The sequence below is a fragment of the Mesoplodon densirostris genome, chromosome 4 (assembly GCF_025265405.1).
Source record: "Mesoplodon densirostris isolate mMesDen1 chromosome 4, mMesDen1 primary haplotype, whole genome shotgun sequence".
Taxonomy (NCBI): domain Eukaryota; kingdom Metazoa; phylum Chordata; class Mammalia; order Artiodactyla; family Ziphiidae; genus Mesoplodon; species Mesoplodon densirostris.
The window spans coordinates 2,447,216-2,461,618 of NC_082664.1; the positions used below are offsets into that span (position 1 = coordinate 2,447,216).

At 65.5% G+C, this 14,403-nt stretch overlaps 1 protein-coding gene across 1 annotated transcript in view; it reads right to left on the minus strand.

The window, feature by feature from the left end:
• KIF26A (kinesin family member 26A) overlaps positions 1-14,403 on the minus strand; it is a 38,983-nt gene that overhangs the window by 13,223 nt on the left and 11,357 nt on the right. The window contains exons 3-4 of the mRNA XM_060097865.1: positions 12,350-12,784; positions 5,593-5,783 (exon numbers count right to left, since the gene is read on the minus strand). Coding sequence (XP_059953848.1) covers positions 5,593-5,783; positions 12,350-12,784 — 626 coding nt within the window. The remainder of the gene's footprint in view (positions 1-5,592; positions 5,784-12,349; positions 12,785-14,403) is intronic.

Sequence of the window (14,403 nt, forward strand, 5' to 3'; positions counted from 1 at the left end):
GCCCCTCAAAGGGGCCCGACAGGAGGGCCTGCACCCTCCAGGCACACGGCCCCCAGCCCGCCTCCCACTCAGAGCAGCTACCCGCATTTTGCTTAACTCCTCTCATCTTTCACAGGAGCTGTCTTTTAAGAGACCCCAGGGACGGCTTTCCTCCTAGCGAGGTGTCATCAAGGAAAATAAAAGTAATCTACGGTGCGGGGCGGACGCTTCCTAACGCAGTGGGGCGGCTGGTGCACGCCTGGCGGGGGCGGGCGCCTGTGAGCGGAACCCACGAGCAGCCCAGACAACTCGGGCCAGGGCCCTCAGCCGGAGACGCGGCCCCGATTCCTGCCTGAGCCCATGTGCCCTAAACCCGAAACCGTCTGAACAGAAGTCCTGCGTCCTGGCCCCCATCTCCGCGGCGCCCAAGGATCGCACATGGGGCAGAACAGGTGCTGACACTGTCCCCCGGGCACAGGGTGAAGGACCGGGGGCAGAGGAACTCAGAAGGGAAGGACGGGGACCAGGGGACCAGCTCAGCTCCTGGGGCCCCTCCTGCCCCGCCCGACCCCGGCCATCCTGGGTTAGGCCACAGCTTGCCGCCAGCCACTCCCACGGGAAGAAGCTGCAGCCCGACGTGGAGGACCTGGAGGATGTTAGGGTCCAGCAGGCAGCCCCATCCCCGGGCGCTGCCCCAGGGCGGGGACACCCAGGGCAGGTGGGTTGGCCCTCAGCCTACCTGGGCGGGGCGGGCTGGGGAAGCGGGGACACGGACTGGCGCCTGTAAAGGTGGAGAAGGCCCGGTGGACTGGGCTCCCCAGCTCCACGCGTGCGCAGCGGTGCTGTCCCCAGGCCGTGGGGGAGGGGCAGCACAGGGACTGCCTGGCACCAGCCTGTCCTGGGAGGCACCGCCTGGGCCCTCAGGGAGACTGGATGGGTCAGCAGACCACCACGGCCGAGGTGTGTCCCCCGCTCCCATCACAGCTGGCTCCCCGCTCCTCCCTAGGTCGGGCAGGGCCACCCAGGGTCCCCGAGGCTGGGGTGGGGCCACCCTGAACCCTCCAAGGCTCAAGGGCACGTGAAGGCCGGGAGGACCCCAGTAAGGCGCTGGGGGAGACAGGACGACATCGGGCTGCAGAGGCCACGACCGCAGGCAGCGCTCTGCCTGGTGCTCAAGGCCACAGACGGCTCCGCACCCTCTGTGACTCTCTCAGGAACCAGGGTATCCGGCACAGACCTCAGCCCCCTCCGTCACCTTCAGGTCCCAGCAGCAGAGCACGGGGAGGTGTCCTTACCCGCTGGACACGCCCAGGTCTCGCCTGGACAGAGGCTGGGCCCAGAGCCATCTGAAGTCCCGCCAGCCCCACGAGGCTGGAACGGTACTGGCCGGGCGTCTCTGCCCCGTGGTCTGACCTAACTCGGGGCATCCCCTCCTCCCTCCCCGGCCCTGGGTCAGCCCCCGCGGGGCTGGGAGCTGAGAAGCTGTGCCCAGCCTGCCCAGCCCTCCAGGTCTCTACTCTTACAGGCTTGCCTCACCGGGCATGACTCAGAGGCCTCAGGACAGCACTGTCTCCTGTGAGGAAATCCAGCTCCTTCAAAGCCGGGACAAGCCCGTCAGCCACTGAGCAACGGCACCTCCGTTCACACGGTCTGGGGGTGGTCTCGGGAGGGTCCCAGCCTTCTGGGTGCACGGACCTGGTTTCCAGGCAGTGGGGGTGGGGGAGTAAGTGATGCCAGGCTTCACAGAGGCTAAGGGAACACACAGGCACCACACTCAGGACCCCGAACACCCACTGCATTGCTGGGGAGCAGGGCTGGAGTGCGGGGTGCTCAAGGCAGAGCCCGCAGCGGGCGTGTGGGCATGTCCAAGTGGTCTGGCTCTAGAGAGGAGACTTGGAAAAGCAGGAACTTCACCTGCACGTGCAGCTCTCCTCGTCCTCAGAGGACACCTCCCCCGGGAAGCCTGCCCTGATGCCCCCACACTGGGCTTCCCCAAACCCTGTGCCTGCTGCTACCACGGGAACCATTCCACGCCCTGAGCCACAGGTTCACACGGCTGTGTCCCATCAGGTGGGGACTCCGGAGGGCAGGGGTTTGCCAAGCCCAGGCCTAGATCACAAGTAAGCTCAGGATGGGGCCGTGAGGGAGGGAAGGAGGGAGGGAGTGAACTAACGAATGAGGGAGGGACCGAGCTCCTCCAACCTCCCTCTGAGCCCCCAGCCCTCTCACCTAATCCCAGAGGCCTTTCCCCAGGCTCACTGGCCCGGGTCATTAATTCACATAAACAGAAAAGAAAATATTTGCCTTTTTACAAAGAAAAATTGCCTCTTCCAAACAAGAAGGTAATTTCACAGGCAGTTGGCCTTGATGGTGAGGCCCTTAATCACCCTGAGGAGACACACGGGCCTGTTTGGATGTGTGTGGGGGTCAGTTACGGCCAACCCAGGGCTTCCTGCCTGGGCCGCCTGGAGGCCGGCGGACCAGGCCACATGCCACATGCCACGCCCCACGCCCGCATCCCCCCCTCGGAGCTGCCTGCTAAGGGGGCCTACGCCTCCGAGGCCGAGGCCCAAGGTCCTAGCAGCCCTGACCTGGACCGCTGCTCCCTGCCGTGGCCTGCTTGCGTTTTCCACGTCACCCGGAACTTCACGCTGAGGCTATGAAGCTGCCTCGCGCACCCTGCAGCTGAGTGACACCTCTCCGTGGGGCCCTCCTCCCCGTGCGCCTCTGGGCAGCACCCGCTCTGGCTCTGGGCCTCTGCCAGGTGCCACACCTGACGTTCCGTGGTCTGGGCACCCGGGCTGACATTCCGTGGCCTGGTCACCCGGGCAGACATGGGGAAGGGGGCTCCGCTGAGGCTGCAATGGGGCAGCGGGGGTGCCTACGAGTGCAGGGGGCTCCTGTCGCCGAAGGAACCCACCACTCCCCCTGCCCTGTACCTCCCAGAAGACCCCCAGCAGTTCTTCCCACAGCATCTAGATCCAGGGGTCCAGGTGGTGAGCCCCGGAAAGGCCCAGAAGCGCAGGCAGGAGAGAGCGCTAATGGACGCATCTCGGGGGAGGAGAGGCTGCAGAGACAGGAAAGACGGGGACATCACACAGCGGGGAGTGGGAGGACTCAGGAAGGGGGAGTCAAGGTCACCAGAGCCTCCGGAGAAAATGTAATTACTGGCAGCCCGGCCTTTTCAGGACTCTGGTGGGGGCTGGCACGCTGAGCTCTCGGTCACAGCTGTGGCTGCAATGCCCGAGCGACCCACCCAGCCCAGCAGAGGGCTGCAGGGCGCTGGGCCTCACCCCTGTGCCCTACGTCCTGTAACAAGACCCTGGGCACCAAGCCACCCACAGAATCACCCCCACCTTGGCTTGCCCAGAGCAGGGCGAGGGGCTCGGAGGTGGTCAGGAAGGCCTGTGGCTAGCGTGCCGGCAGGGAGTGCTCGGGGCCAGTGGAGAACCCAGATCCTGACCCCACCCTATCCCGCCTCCAGTTGGCAAACACCGGACTCCTACTCAACCCTCAAAGCCTGTGTCCTGTGACACTGCTCGGCTCCTTCAAAGGCTCCATCCTGCCGTCAAAGGCTGACAGACCCCACCCTGACGCCCGAGTACCAGAAACTTCCGAGGGGCAGGGCATGGGCTGGGTGTCAGCTTTGCCCCCCAGATGCCCAGTGAGGGATGCAGGTGGAAGCACGGAACACGTGCTCAGCTCATGCCCGAGGCCCCCCAGGGTCCAGCAGCTCCTGGTCTTTGGGGACTCTGGATAAGCCCCTTCCCCCTCTGAGCCACAGCCCCACAAAACAAAGAAGGGCACATACAGCTGAGAGCACCCCACCTCACCCCAACAGTGAAGGGTGCCACAGCCCCAAAGGGCAGAGGGTCTCGGGCCCAAATCAGGCACGAGCTGGAGATGGTGTTCCCATCAGGAACACCCACCCCACAACGTGGCCCATGCCCCTCCGGAAGCCACTGTGACTGGGGGGATCCAACAGGCTGGAAGTAATGGCAGCCGGCAGTGTCCCCCACCGCCCCCCCTTGCCTTGTAAACCAGCCCCCAGCCCCCAGCCTGAGCGCTTGTTTCTATGGCAACTTCCCAAGGTCAGTGGAGGCAGCCTAGCTCGGCTGGAGACAAAAGGCGCACCCCTCCTGCAGGCCCTGGGTTGCTAATGAGCCAGTGTGGCCCCCAGACCCCCGGAGCTGGTCTTCCTCCTCAGAGGGTCTCAGGCTTGAAATCCCCCAGCAAGCACGGCCTGATGGAGCGCGGCTGCTGCCCAAAGCCCAGGGGCAGAGACCACCCGGGCCAGGACACCTCCCGAGGCCCGCTTTGCCCCTCTCGCCCCCTCCACAGGGCTGCCGGGCCCTCCAGGCAGGCCCCACCTGCCCCGCAGCCAGAGTCCCAGCCGGGCTCTCTGCACCTAACTGGGGCGGTGAGCCCGCACAGGGCCACAATGCTGTGCTCACCAGCCCGGCGCCCCCCAACGCCCCACCGTGTGCCCGCCACTGGGCCAAGCTGATGCGGCGCAGGCTCCTGGGATCTGGGGACCAGATTAGCGCCCGCAGGGGCTGCTAATGGGACAGTGACCCGTGCTGGGCCAGCCACCACCACTCATCACCACCGTCACATCCTGCATTCCCCACACCGCAGGGGGAAGCTCGGAACCCAAGGGCATCGCCGGGGGGCGCACAGGTGGGAGAAGGGACCCCCTGCTCCCACGCACCACTCCCCCGCACCCCGCACCTTGCTCACGCAGCGCCCCGGCCTGCCAGGCCTCGTCCATGCCAGCCGACGGCCCAGGACCTGGTGTCTGCGGGGCCACGCAAGGCATCCCGTGGACGCGGACGGAGCGAACGCTGGGCCCCGGTCGGCCCCACGCCCTGGAGCCCGGGCCTGGGATGGGGACCCACTCGGCTCCTGCTGACAGTGGAGCCGGCTCTGACAGCAGAGCCCTGAGGGGATGTGCCAGCAGCTCCCCAGGAGGCGGAGCCCGGCAGGTGGGGTGTGGGTACAGCCGGCCCCCAGGACAGCCTCCCAGCTCACCCCAACCTCCTCGGTCGCCCAGGGACGCTCCCCCGGGCCCGTTCCACCCCTGTGCTCCCCGACTGCAGGGACAGCTGCCCTGAGACCTGCCTCATCTGCCTCCCATCCATGGCCCCCCTGCCCCTCCCGCCGGCCCTGGCTCAGGGCCACCCAAGGACGTCCACCGTCCACGGCTGAGCGTCCTCCCGCTGGGCCAGCGTCCTCGCAGGGCCTCACAGACATCCGCTCGCTGCACCTCTGAGGAAGCTGAGGCACAGAGAGGACAGAGAGGTTCCGTGACTTGCCCAGGGCCGCACAGCTCGGAGGGGCAGAGCTCGAACCCTGGCCTTGGCTGTACCCCACCCCCAGGGCAAGAGGCCTCCACTCACACTGCCGTCGACGTGGCGCCCTGAGAGGCCGGACGGACGGAAGGACGGCTGCGAGCTCCCCTTCTGCTTGACTGCCGGCAGGGCGAGGCCACAGGTCTCCCCGGGAAGGCCCGCAGGCCGCCAGGCCAGGGGCTGAGGTCCCCAGGCCCCATCACACTGTCCGCGCCCAAGCTGCCCCCAAGCCGGGCCCTGGCCCTGCCCCAGGAGGACGTACCTGAGGAAGAAGGAGGCTGCGGCTGATGGGCCCGTGGAGGTCCCCGCTGGGGTGCCCGGGGCTGGGGTGACCAGGGCCGTTGCGCAGGCCCCGCCGCGGCTCCACGTCTTCGACGCGCCATCAGGGCCCACGGAAGGGGGGCCGTCCCGGACCGTGTCTGCCACCGCCACTGCGGCCACCGCTGCTTCAGCCTGGAGGGAAGCAGGGAGCCCGCATGAGGAACAGGCACCCGTCCCTCACCGGGGAGCTGGGGAAGCAGGCCCGTGCACCCTGGAGCCCAGCAAGCCCCCTGGGCCCTGCACGCACGGGACCAGCCGGCTCGGGGAGTGGCTGGAGCATAGGTGTGCACAGACGCCCGCCCGGGGACTGGACTTTCCAGCCCCTCCCCTTCCAGTTCCAGAAACACAGTGACCACAGTGGGCAGGGCCGATGGACAGGGACCACCCCTCACCCCTGGGCCATCTGTCTGGGAGCACCCAGAGGCACAACTGAGAAGGAACCACAATAAATATCTGTCACGAGCACTAACTGCCCCATGTATGATAGATAATACATTGTCTTCCCATCACCTGAAACACTACTCTGGCATTTCCAGCTAATTAGCTAAAATAAATTCCGGAAAGGGAGACACCCTCGTAACGAAGCACAAAGGTAATTAAACGCTCCCAGGACGGCGCTGGCCAACTTGAGATCTGGCCACTGTATATTACATTTATACACACGTGCCGGGCCCTGGACCCCCAGGCCAGACCTGGCCCTGGAGGGGGATGGACGTCGGCCACCCAAGCCCCATCCCCTCCCCCAAGGGCCCCAGCCTCCGAGGCTCCCCAGGCACCACAGCCCAGTCCCTGGGGCTTCTGGCTTCACTTGGCCCTGAGCCCTGTCCAGGGCATCCTCTGTACCTGGATGAAAGGACAGGGGCCTGTCTGGTGACCCTGCCTGTGAGGAACCCAGGGAGCACCCACACTCTAGAGGGCCTAGCGTCCTCGGGGTCTCCCAAGTGACACGGCCACAAGCCAGGGTGGCACTTCAGCAGAATAAGCCATCATGGGCCCCAGGAGGAATGTTCTGGCAGGAGGTCCCGCCACCTCACGGCAGCATCCCTCCTCACCACAGCAGAGGGTCTCACCCCACTCAGCCTGTGGTCAGCACCAGCTCCCAAAACCCCCCTAGGGACTCAGCATAACCATGTCTGCAAAGGAAGTTCAAAGCGAGCCCCAAACCTTAAGCTGGATGGACGCCGAGCACCCCCACCTGGCCCCTCTGCAGCACCCCCAAGGCTACAAGGACAGGTCAGTGGCAGAGAAGGGCCAACCTGGAACAGTCCAGGCCCTCGCTAGGCACTGTGCTAGCGCACCACACCCTGCCACCTGCCTTGCAGCTGCCTATAGGGCAGGAACTCCTATGCATCCCTCAGAACCCAGTCCGGCCAGCCCTCTCCTTCTCCAGGCCACTCTTTGTGCCTGCCCTGGCCTCCCCCAGCCCTCAGACCTCCCCCGGCTTCCCCCAGTCTATGTAGTGCTGCCCACTCCCAGAGAGACAAGGCCAGGCTCAACTACCCAGCACCATATTCTCCCATCCCCCAAGCTTGCACGAGCACCTAGTGCATGCCAGGACTCAGGAGGCCCCGGAGGGAGCCTCTATGCCTGCCCGGCCTCCTCCACGTCCACGGCACCTTGCCTGGCACATAGTAGGTGTTCAATAAATCTGTCCTCCAGGAGCACAAGGCGTGGCAGGGACACGCGGGGCTCACGGCCAGGAGGTGGGCCCTGTGCCCCAGGGCGGGGGTGGGGGGTGCTGCAGGAACAGAGGGGCACCCGCTCACAGGGAACATTCCACAAGGCTGGGTGGGTGGAGGGTCAGCCAGGCCTAGACCTGGGCAACGGGAACCGACGCTGCTTCTCCTCCAGGCAGCTGTGGAGCTCAAGGCAAACGTGAGTGACGCGGGGCAGCCAAGGTCCCCCACAGCCTGGACGCTGACTGCTTCCCCTGCGGCCTTACACGCACGTGACCTGCGATGCTCCCTCACCTCAAACGTCAGTCCCCTTTCTGTCACTTAACATACGTGCTCCCCATGAGAGATCTAAACTCCTTTGCCGAGCAGAGCGGTGGAGGACAGGACTGATGTTAAAAGCTGTGTCACCCACAGGGTCTGGCCTGGGTCTGGCTGAGCACCCCTCTGTGAGCAGCGCACAGCCGGGGGCTCCCAGGGGCCAGGGAAGGGCTCATCCCCGCAACACCCCTGGTACCCGCTGCTCCAACTGGCCCAAGGCGGGGCCCACATCCAGCGGCCCAGGCTGGCCCATTTACGCTGGCCAGCAAGGCCGCCTGGACGGCAGGGGACAGGGCTGTGAGGTCACGGCCCCACACGGCCCTCCACCCACTCCCGCGGGGCCCAAGCATCCCACCTCCCACGCTGGCATCTCTGCCTTCAGCCAGAACGTCCGGCCCCACCAGCAATGGTGCAGGCCACCCAGCCTGCCTACGGCCGGCCGAGCCCCACACTGACCTGCTGGGGGTCCCGCACGCACCTCGGCTCCGCCGGCCCACGAGCTGCCGAGACCCGGCTCCGGCCACCGGGAGGCCGCTGCCGATTCCTGCCGGAAGCAGAGCCCAGACGCGCGAAAAGAAGTCGAGGGGGAGGGCGGCGGGAGGGAAGACCACGACACGACACAACACGGGGACAGCAGATGGTGGGGGGGCGAGGGCGGGGGTGGGCGGGCGGCCAAACAGAAAACGTGACGGAGGCGCCACAGCAGCAAGGAAAGAAAAGCATGAAGAGAGGAGAGCATAAGGAGGGCCCACCGTCCCGGGAGGCCCCTGCAGGAGGCTCCAGATCTCTCTACAGGGTGCCCACCATGGGGCGCCAGGGTGCCAAGGAGCACGGTTTGGGGAACACCAAGCTAACCCATTCCTTAGGAGCCCTCTGGGCCTGCATTCCGCACCTGCAAGACTGTGGCCCGTGAAGGACAGCGTTCCCCAGCTCCTCAGGATAAACACCTCTCCGGGGGCCATTTCGCGCCCAGAGGAAAGGTGGGGAGGCAGAGGATGGGGTGGCCAAGGGGCGGCCAGAGCTGCAGGGGGCACGGGTGGCATTGTCCTCTGGGCGTGTGCTGGGCCCCCTCAAAGCTCTGCCCGGTCACCCAGAGGGCCCCGGGCTGGGACGGTCCTAGCCTCTGCAGGTGCCTTGTCCCGCCCCCATGTCACAGAAGCACCTCACATGGAAGTGGGGGGCCATCTGTCCAACTTCCACTCCACGGGTGTGTAAACTGAGGCCCAGAGGGGGTACCAGCAACGGGTTAGCCAGGTCAGAGAGACAAAGCTCCCTCCATCCCACACCGTTTCGGCCTTGTCCCCGAGGACAGGTGAGCACCCACCAGGGACCCCTGCCAGGGTTCACGGGAAGGTGGGGGGAGGCAAGCAGGCAGGCACAGAGGCAGCAGGAGCCAGGTCCCCAGGCCGGGGCCACCCAGCCTCCATGGACAGAGGGAAATCCTGGCTCCACCAAAAATGACCTCACCTCCCACTCAAAGCAGCGTGCAGCACCTCCTCCAGGAAGCCCTCCATCCTCCCTGTCCAGGCCGAGCCTCCGCAGCCCCAGCCCCTGCGGCAGGCTGGGAACCCTCTGCTCCAGGTCCTCCTCCACGAACTGTGGGGCCCTGGGTAGGGCCCGGCCCGTGTCTACAAGACTAGGGAAGGTTCGCACAGGCTCTGCTAGCCTGGACCCAAGGTGGCTGCACCCTTCACCCAGTTACTCAGTCCCGCCCTCGGCCGCCACAGGCCGTGCTACCTCTAGCCTACCGTGGGGTCAGGAGGCCAAAGCCTCAATCTCTTGGCATCTAGCAGTAAAACGAGTGCAGATGTCCTGTGAACATCTGACGGGGCCCTGCCGACATGGGGGAGACATCACAGTTCACAGCTGTGTCCCCGTGGAGCAGGCCAGGGCCGAGCACCTGGGGTGGCCCACGGGCACCTCCATCCCCCACGGCGGCAGAAGTGCCTCTGTCTGACGCAGTCTGGAAAGCAACTGCCCGACTGTCCCGCTGGGCGGCTCCCACTGTCGGGAATCATCACTGGACACTCCGGACACTCCGGAGGTGAATGACCCGGAAAGGGCTGAGCTCTGTGCTCTGGACGGGGAAGTGGGCTACAGTCTCAACAATAGCGTGGCTGGCTGAGGGCTGCTCTGTCCGGACACTAGATAGCCATGCGCACAGAATGACCCCCGGCAGCCCATGGGGCAGGCTCCCAGCCACAGCGCCTAGAACACACCAGGCCCTCTCCGCCCACCTCGCCCGCCCAGATCCAAGTCCGCCTAGAGACCATGGCACCCAGGCCCGCTGATGGGCTGTGCTGGAGATTCACAGCACGTCTCTCCAGAAGTATTTAATTCTAGAGCCTAACGTGCAGTATTTCAACATTCCAGGGCCACCTCTAATGGTCAATACCCGGCTCAGGGGAAATTACCTCATCTGAGTCCAAAAGTTCTATTTATGGTTCTAATAATCTCTCTATTGATCGCCAGGACTGTTGTCTAATTATAAATCCACTCCCACCCGCCCTGATCGCAATCAATGCACACATAAAACCAACAGGGAGCCTTAAACGCTCACGTTTTACGGTGTGCAGGCCGCCGGTGGGGCTGCCCAGCTAGAGGCCAGTGACGCCACCAAGGCGCTGCGCCATCCCGCCCTCCCCCACCTCCGCTCACCCCACTCCTCCACCTCCTGGAGCCCTCAGAGCCGCGGCCAAGCCCGCTCTCCACCTGCAAGACTGCGCTCGGCTCCCTCCCAGGTAAGGAGCCCCCTGGCTATTCCCAGCAGCCTCCTCTGCCCCCATACACTTCTCGCTGGGCCCACCATCTCTGACACTTCCCTCCAGGCCCAGCTCAATGCCACCTCCTCCAGGAAGCCGCCCAGCTCTCTCGAGCCCCTCGGCACATTCCTCCCGGGCAGCCCAGCTCTCGGGCCAGGAGGCACCATGGGACTGGCACGGCAGAGGCTGGCCTCCCTCTTCTTGGCCTCACTCAGGACTTAACAAATGCAGGAGTCAGAAGCAGTGAGGCCACACCCAGGGTGCGTTGTCACACCAACTAGAGGCTAGTTCAGACCAGAAGTTCTTCCTGGGAGCCCCCTGTGCACCCCAGGCTACTGAGGGCCAGGGAGGCCCCAAGGACAGGGCAGCCTCGGGCAGACCAGCTCCAGCAGCGAGTCACAGCGGGCCAGCTCCCAGCAAGGGCAGGGCGTCGCCAAGGGCCACCCTGGGGGCGGCAACGTCCAGCCAGCACATCTCAGTGCCTTCAGAGGGGCCAACAAGCCCAGAGGCGGGGGCAGGGTGGGGGTCAGTCCCGCCCGGGGGCTGTACGGACTTTGCCCCACCTCCTCGTGCCTCCATGTCCCACAGCCCCACAGGGCACGGAGACCCCAGGAGACGTCGGCCTCGTGTTCTATTTCAGAGACACTTGCTGGGCGAGTTGGTGCGGCTGGCGCTGTGGCGACTGGAAAGGCTTTCACAGCCACCTACCCGTCTCCCTGCCCCTGGGGCTCCACGCGGGGCGGACGGTACAGCCACCAACACTTGTGCCACACGGGCACCTGCTCCCTGCCGGTCGCGACCCACCCCCAGCTCTGTCTCCCAGTAAGGCCTCCCCACCTCCACGCACACAGACCAGTCCCTCTGCTTACAGGGTCCCTTCTACTTTGTCGCTTGGTGAGCCCCTATTCCGGGCACGGCTGGGCCCCCAGGAGAAGGCACCCAACCCCACCCTGTCGTGCAGGGCTTGGGCCTCCTGGGGAAAGGCCCTGCCGGTGCCTAGCACACCTAGTCCCATGTACCACCAAACTCAAAGCAACCCTCCAGCGTCCCAGGAAACCCCCGATCCAAAAACCCACCCTCTCCCGACCCCCCTACCCTGGTACGCCTTCTCTTAGAAGGAAGACTGTGGGGACACAGAGGACACTTGGGAGAAACTCCCACCAGCAAAGCCCTGTGACCAAGGCGGGGCCGGGCCCCCAGCTCCGCCCTCCGGAGCTGGGGTCATCTCAGGCCGCGGGGCCCTCCCTGAGCACACCTAGCCCAGGTCCGGGGCACCCCCAGCACCCCTGGTGCCCAGAGCTGGTTCCACGGAAGCTACGCCACTGCTGTGGGTGACAATCTGGTGGGCCTGAGTAGGGGAGCCCCGGAGCGGGGAGGGGGGTATCCCACAGTCACCCAAAAAGAGGCGGCTCCTGAGAAACCAGGCCCCGTGTAAGCGGGAACGGGGTCCCCACCACCTGCAGGCCCCCCGATACCCTCCAGGTTCTGTCACCTGTCCACGGGGCAGGGCTGTGTCACCCAGGGCTGCTGCGCTCCAGGCAGGAGAGCCTGGACGGGGAGTCACCAGGAGGAGATGTTGGATGACGGTCTGATCTTGTCCCAGCAGCCCACAGGGCCCTTCCGTCAGCCCACGGCACCATGCATGCTCTGAGAGTGGCCAAACCGTCCCCAACCACAGGGCTGTGCCAGGTGGAAGCGATGCTCCAGGGTACACAAGAGGACCCTGCCCCCCAGTGACCTTGTAGGCTGACTTGACGAGGGCCTTGAGAATGTCTGGGGCCTCCTCCAAAAGGCACAGCCCCCCTGCTCTAGGGGGAGCCGTGCTACAGGGCACCCACTGAGCTGGGCACTCAGCCCCGGAGAGCGCCCAGCCCTGACCGACTGTAAGCGTCCTGCCTGGTATCCCAGGGTGCCCACAGCCCACTGCGCCCCGGGCACTCACCAGGCACGTCGGTGGCAGGAAGCTGTTGACCCTCGAGACACTCCACATGCCCTCTAGGCACTGCTGGGCCTGGATGGTGACCGTGCTCAGTGCCCCGCCCAGGCCGGCGGGTGCCACTGACACCTGGACGCTGGGCCCGGACGGCCAGCCCAGCCCCTTCCTCCGGTCTGGCCCCGCTCGGCCCAGCTGCCGCCCCACCGGGCCCACAGGCGCTGGTCCATCCCTTGGGCTGGCGGCGGCACCGGGGCTGGGAGGCATGAGTCCGGGGCCTCCATGGGGGGCGTCCGGGTCCTCGCGGCTGGCGGGCGCCTGCAGCAGCCGCAGAGCCTCCCGTGTGAGCTGGGTCAGGTGCGTGGTACAGACGTCACAGCGGCGCTCAGCCTCCGGGCGACACGCAGGCACCTCGTCAAGAAGCAGAGCGGAGAGGCACGGGTCCTGGGGGAACAGGGGACAAAGGGACAAAGGGATCAGTGCCTGGGTGCCAGGACTCACCGCCTGGTCCTCACGTCCACGGCGCCAAGCCAGCATGCATGGCGGCCGCTGCACCATCCTCAGCTGACTAAAAAGCCCTGAACGGTGCCGTCGGCACACACCCAGCAGGAAATAACCATCGGGGCTTGAGAGTGAGGCTCGCGGTGCCCTTGACAACTGCCCAGCTCCTCCTGCCGTCATCACCACGCTCGCTCACGGCTAACGAGGCATTCGCACGCTCCCCGACGTGCAGATAGCAGCCAAGGCCAAGGCCGCCCGGCCGAGGAGCAGCCAGGGGGCCGGCAGAACAAGGCATCCCCGGCGGGCTGGGGGCGGCCAGCAGCAGGCCCGGCTGGAAGCCACGTCTATTCCAGAGCCAGTGGAGGTGGGGCTGGGGGGCTGGAGACCCTCCCCCTGCCTTTGCGGCATCTCCGGCCCTGCTCCACAGGGCCGAGCTGGCAATTCCAAGTCCACGGGAAGACAGAGGCCGAGCGCGGCCAGCAGAGACAGGAGGCAAGGTTCGATGGCCTCCATGCTCCATCCCGGGCATGGACTTGGTCCCTGCAGCCCACCCCCTGCCCTGCACTGAGGGGGACACACGGGTCTAACTGCAAGCCTGGTAACCAGAGAGGGCTAAGAACAGGAGCCAGGGGAGCCCAGAGGAGGCCCTCGCCTAGCCTGGAGGTCAGGGAGGGCTTCCTGGAGGAGGTGACATCTCTGGAAGAAAGAAGAGGAGGAGGGAGCCAATCCTCCGAAGGAAGCTCACTGGAGGGAGGCCATTAAGAGCCCCATTCTCGGGGCCCAGCCCCTGCACCTCGACCCCCAGCCAGGCTCTGCCTCTGCCCCTGCCCGGGGCAGCCCCGCCGGGCTCCGGGTCTGTGCTGGGACCAGCCCCTCAGCAGGGCAGGAGCCCAGCCCAGCTGTGGCTGTGGCCACCCAGGACTTTCCCAGTGCCACCTGACAGAGCCAACCCCAAATGCGGGCCTGGGTCTCCAATTCGGCCAGCCAGTGGACTCGGCCGGCCCCATCCCTCCCCGTCACCACAGCCTGGACCCGCTGCAAATCTGCAGAGCCGGGGCCTTCCCCCCTCCCTGGCCACACTTCTCCCAAAAGGTTCTAGGCAAGGCCTGGCTCCAGTCCAGCCACCCTCGTGGCCAAAAAGGGACCACGACCTCCCCAAACCCTCAGATGCAGAAGCCGTAAGCACCATGCAGAAGGGGGTGCCTCATTCATCCCAGCAGGGTTCCCCGAGCCTGACCAGTGTCCACAGACGCCTGGGAGGGCTCCAGGGGGTGACAGCTGAGACAGAGTGGCCTTGCCACGAAAGTACACTCTGCTGGTCCAGCATCAGCCGGCCATCGCTCTGCTTCTGTGTCCCCAGGACATGCAGACCTCGGAGATATTTCAGTTTCGGTCCAGATCACCGCAATAAAGGGAGTATTGAAATAAAGCGAGTCACATGAGTTTTTTGGTTTCCCAATTATACGAGCTCTGTTTACACCGCACTGTAATCTGTTCGGCGCGCAACAGCATTGTGTCTAAAAAAAAAATTTAACGTTAAAAAACAGCACGGATTTAAAAAC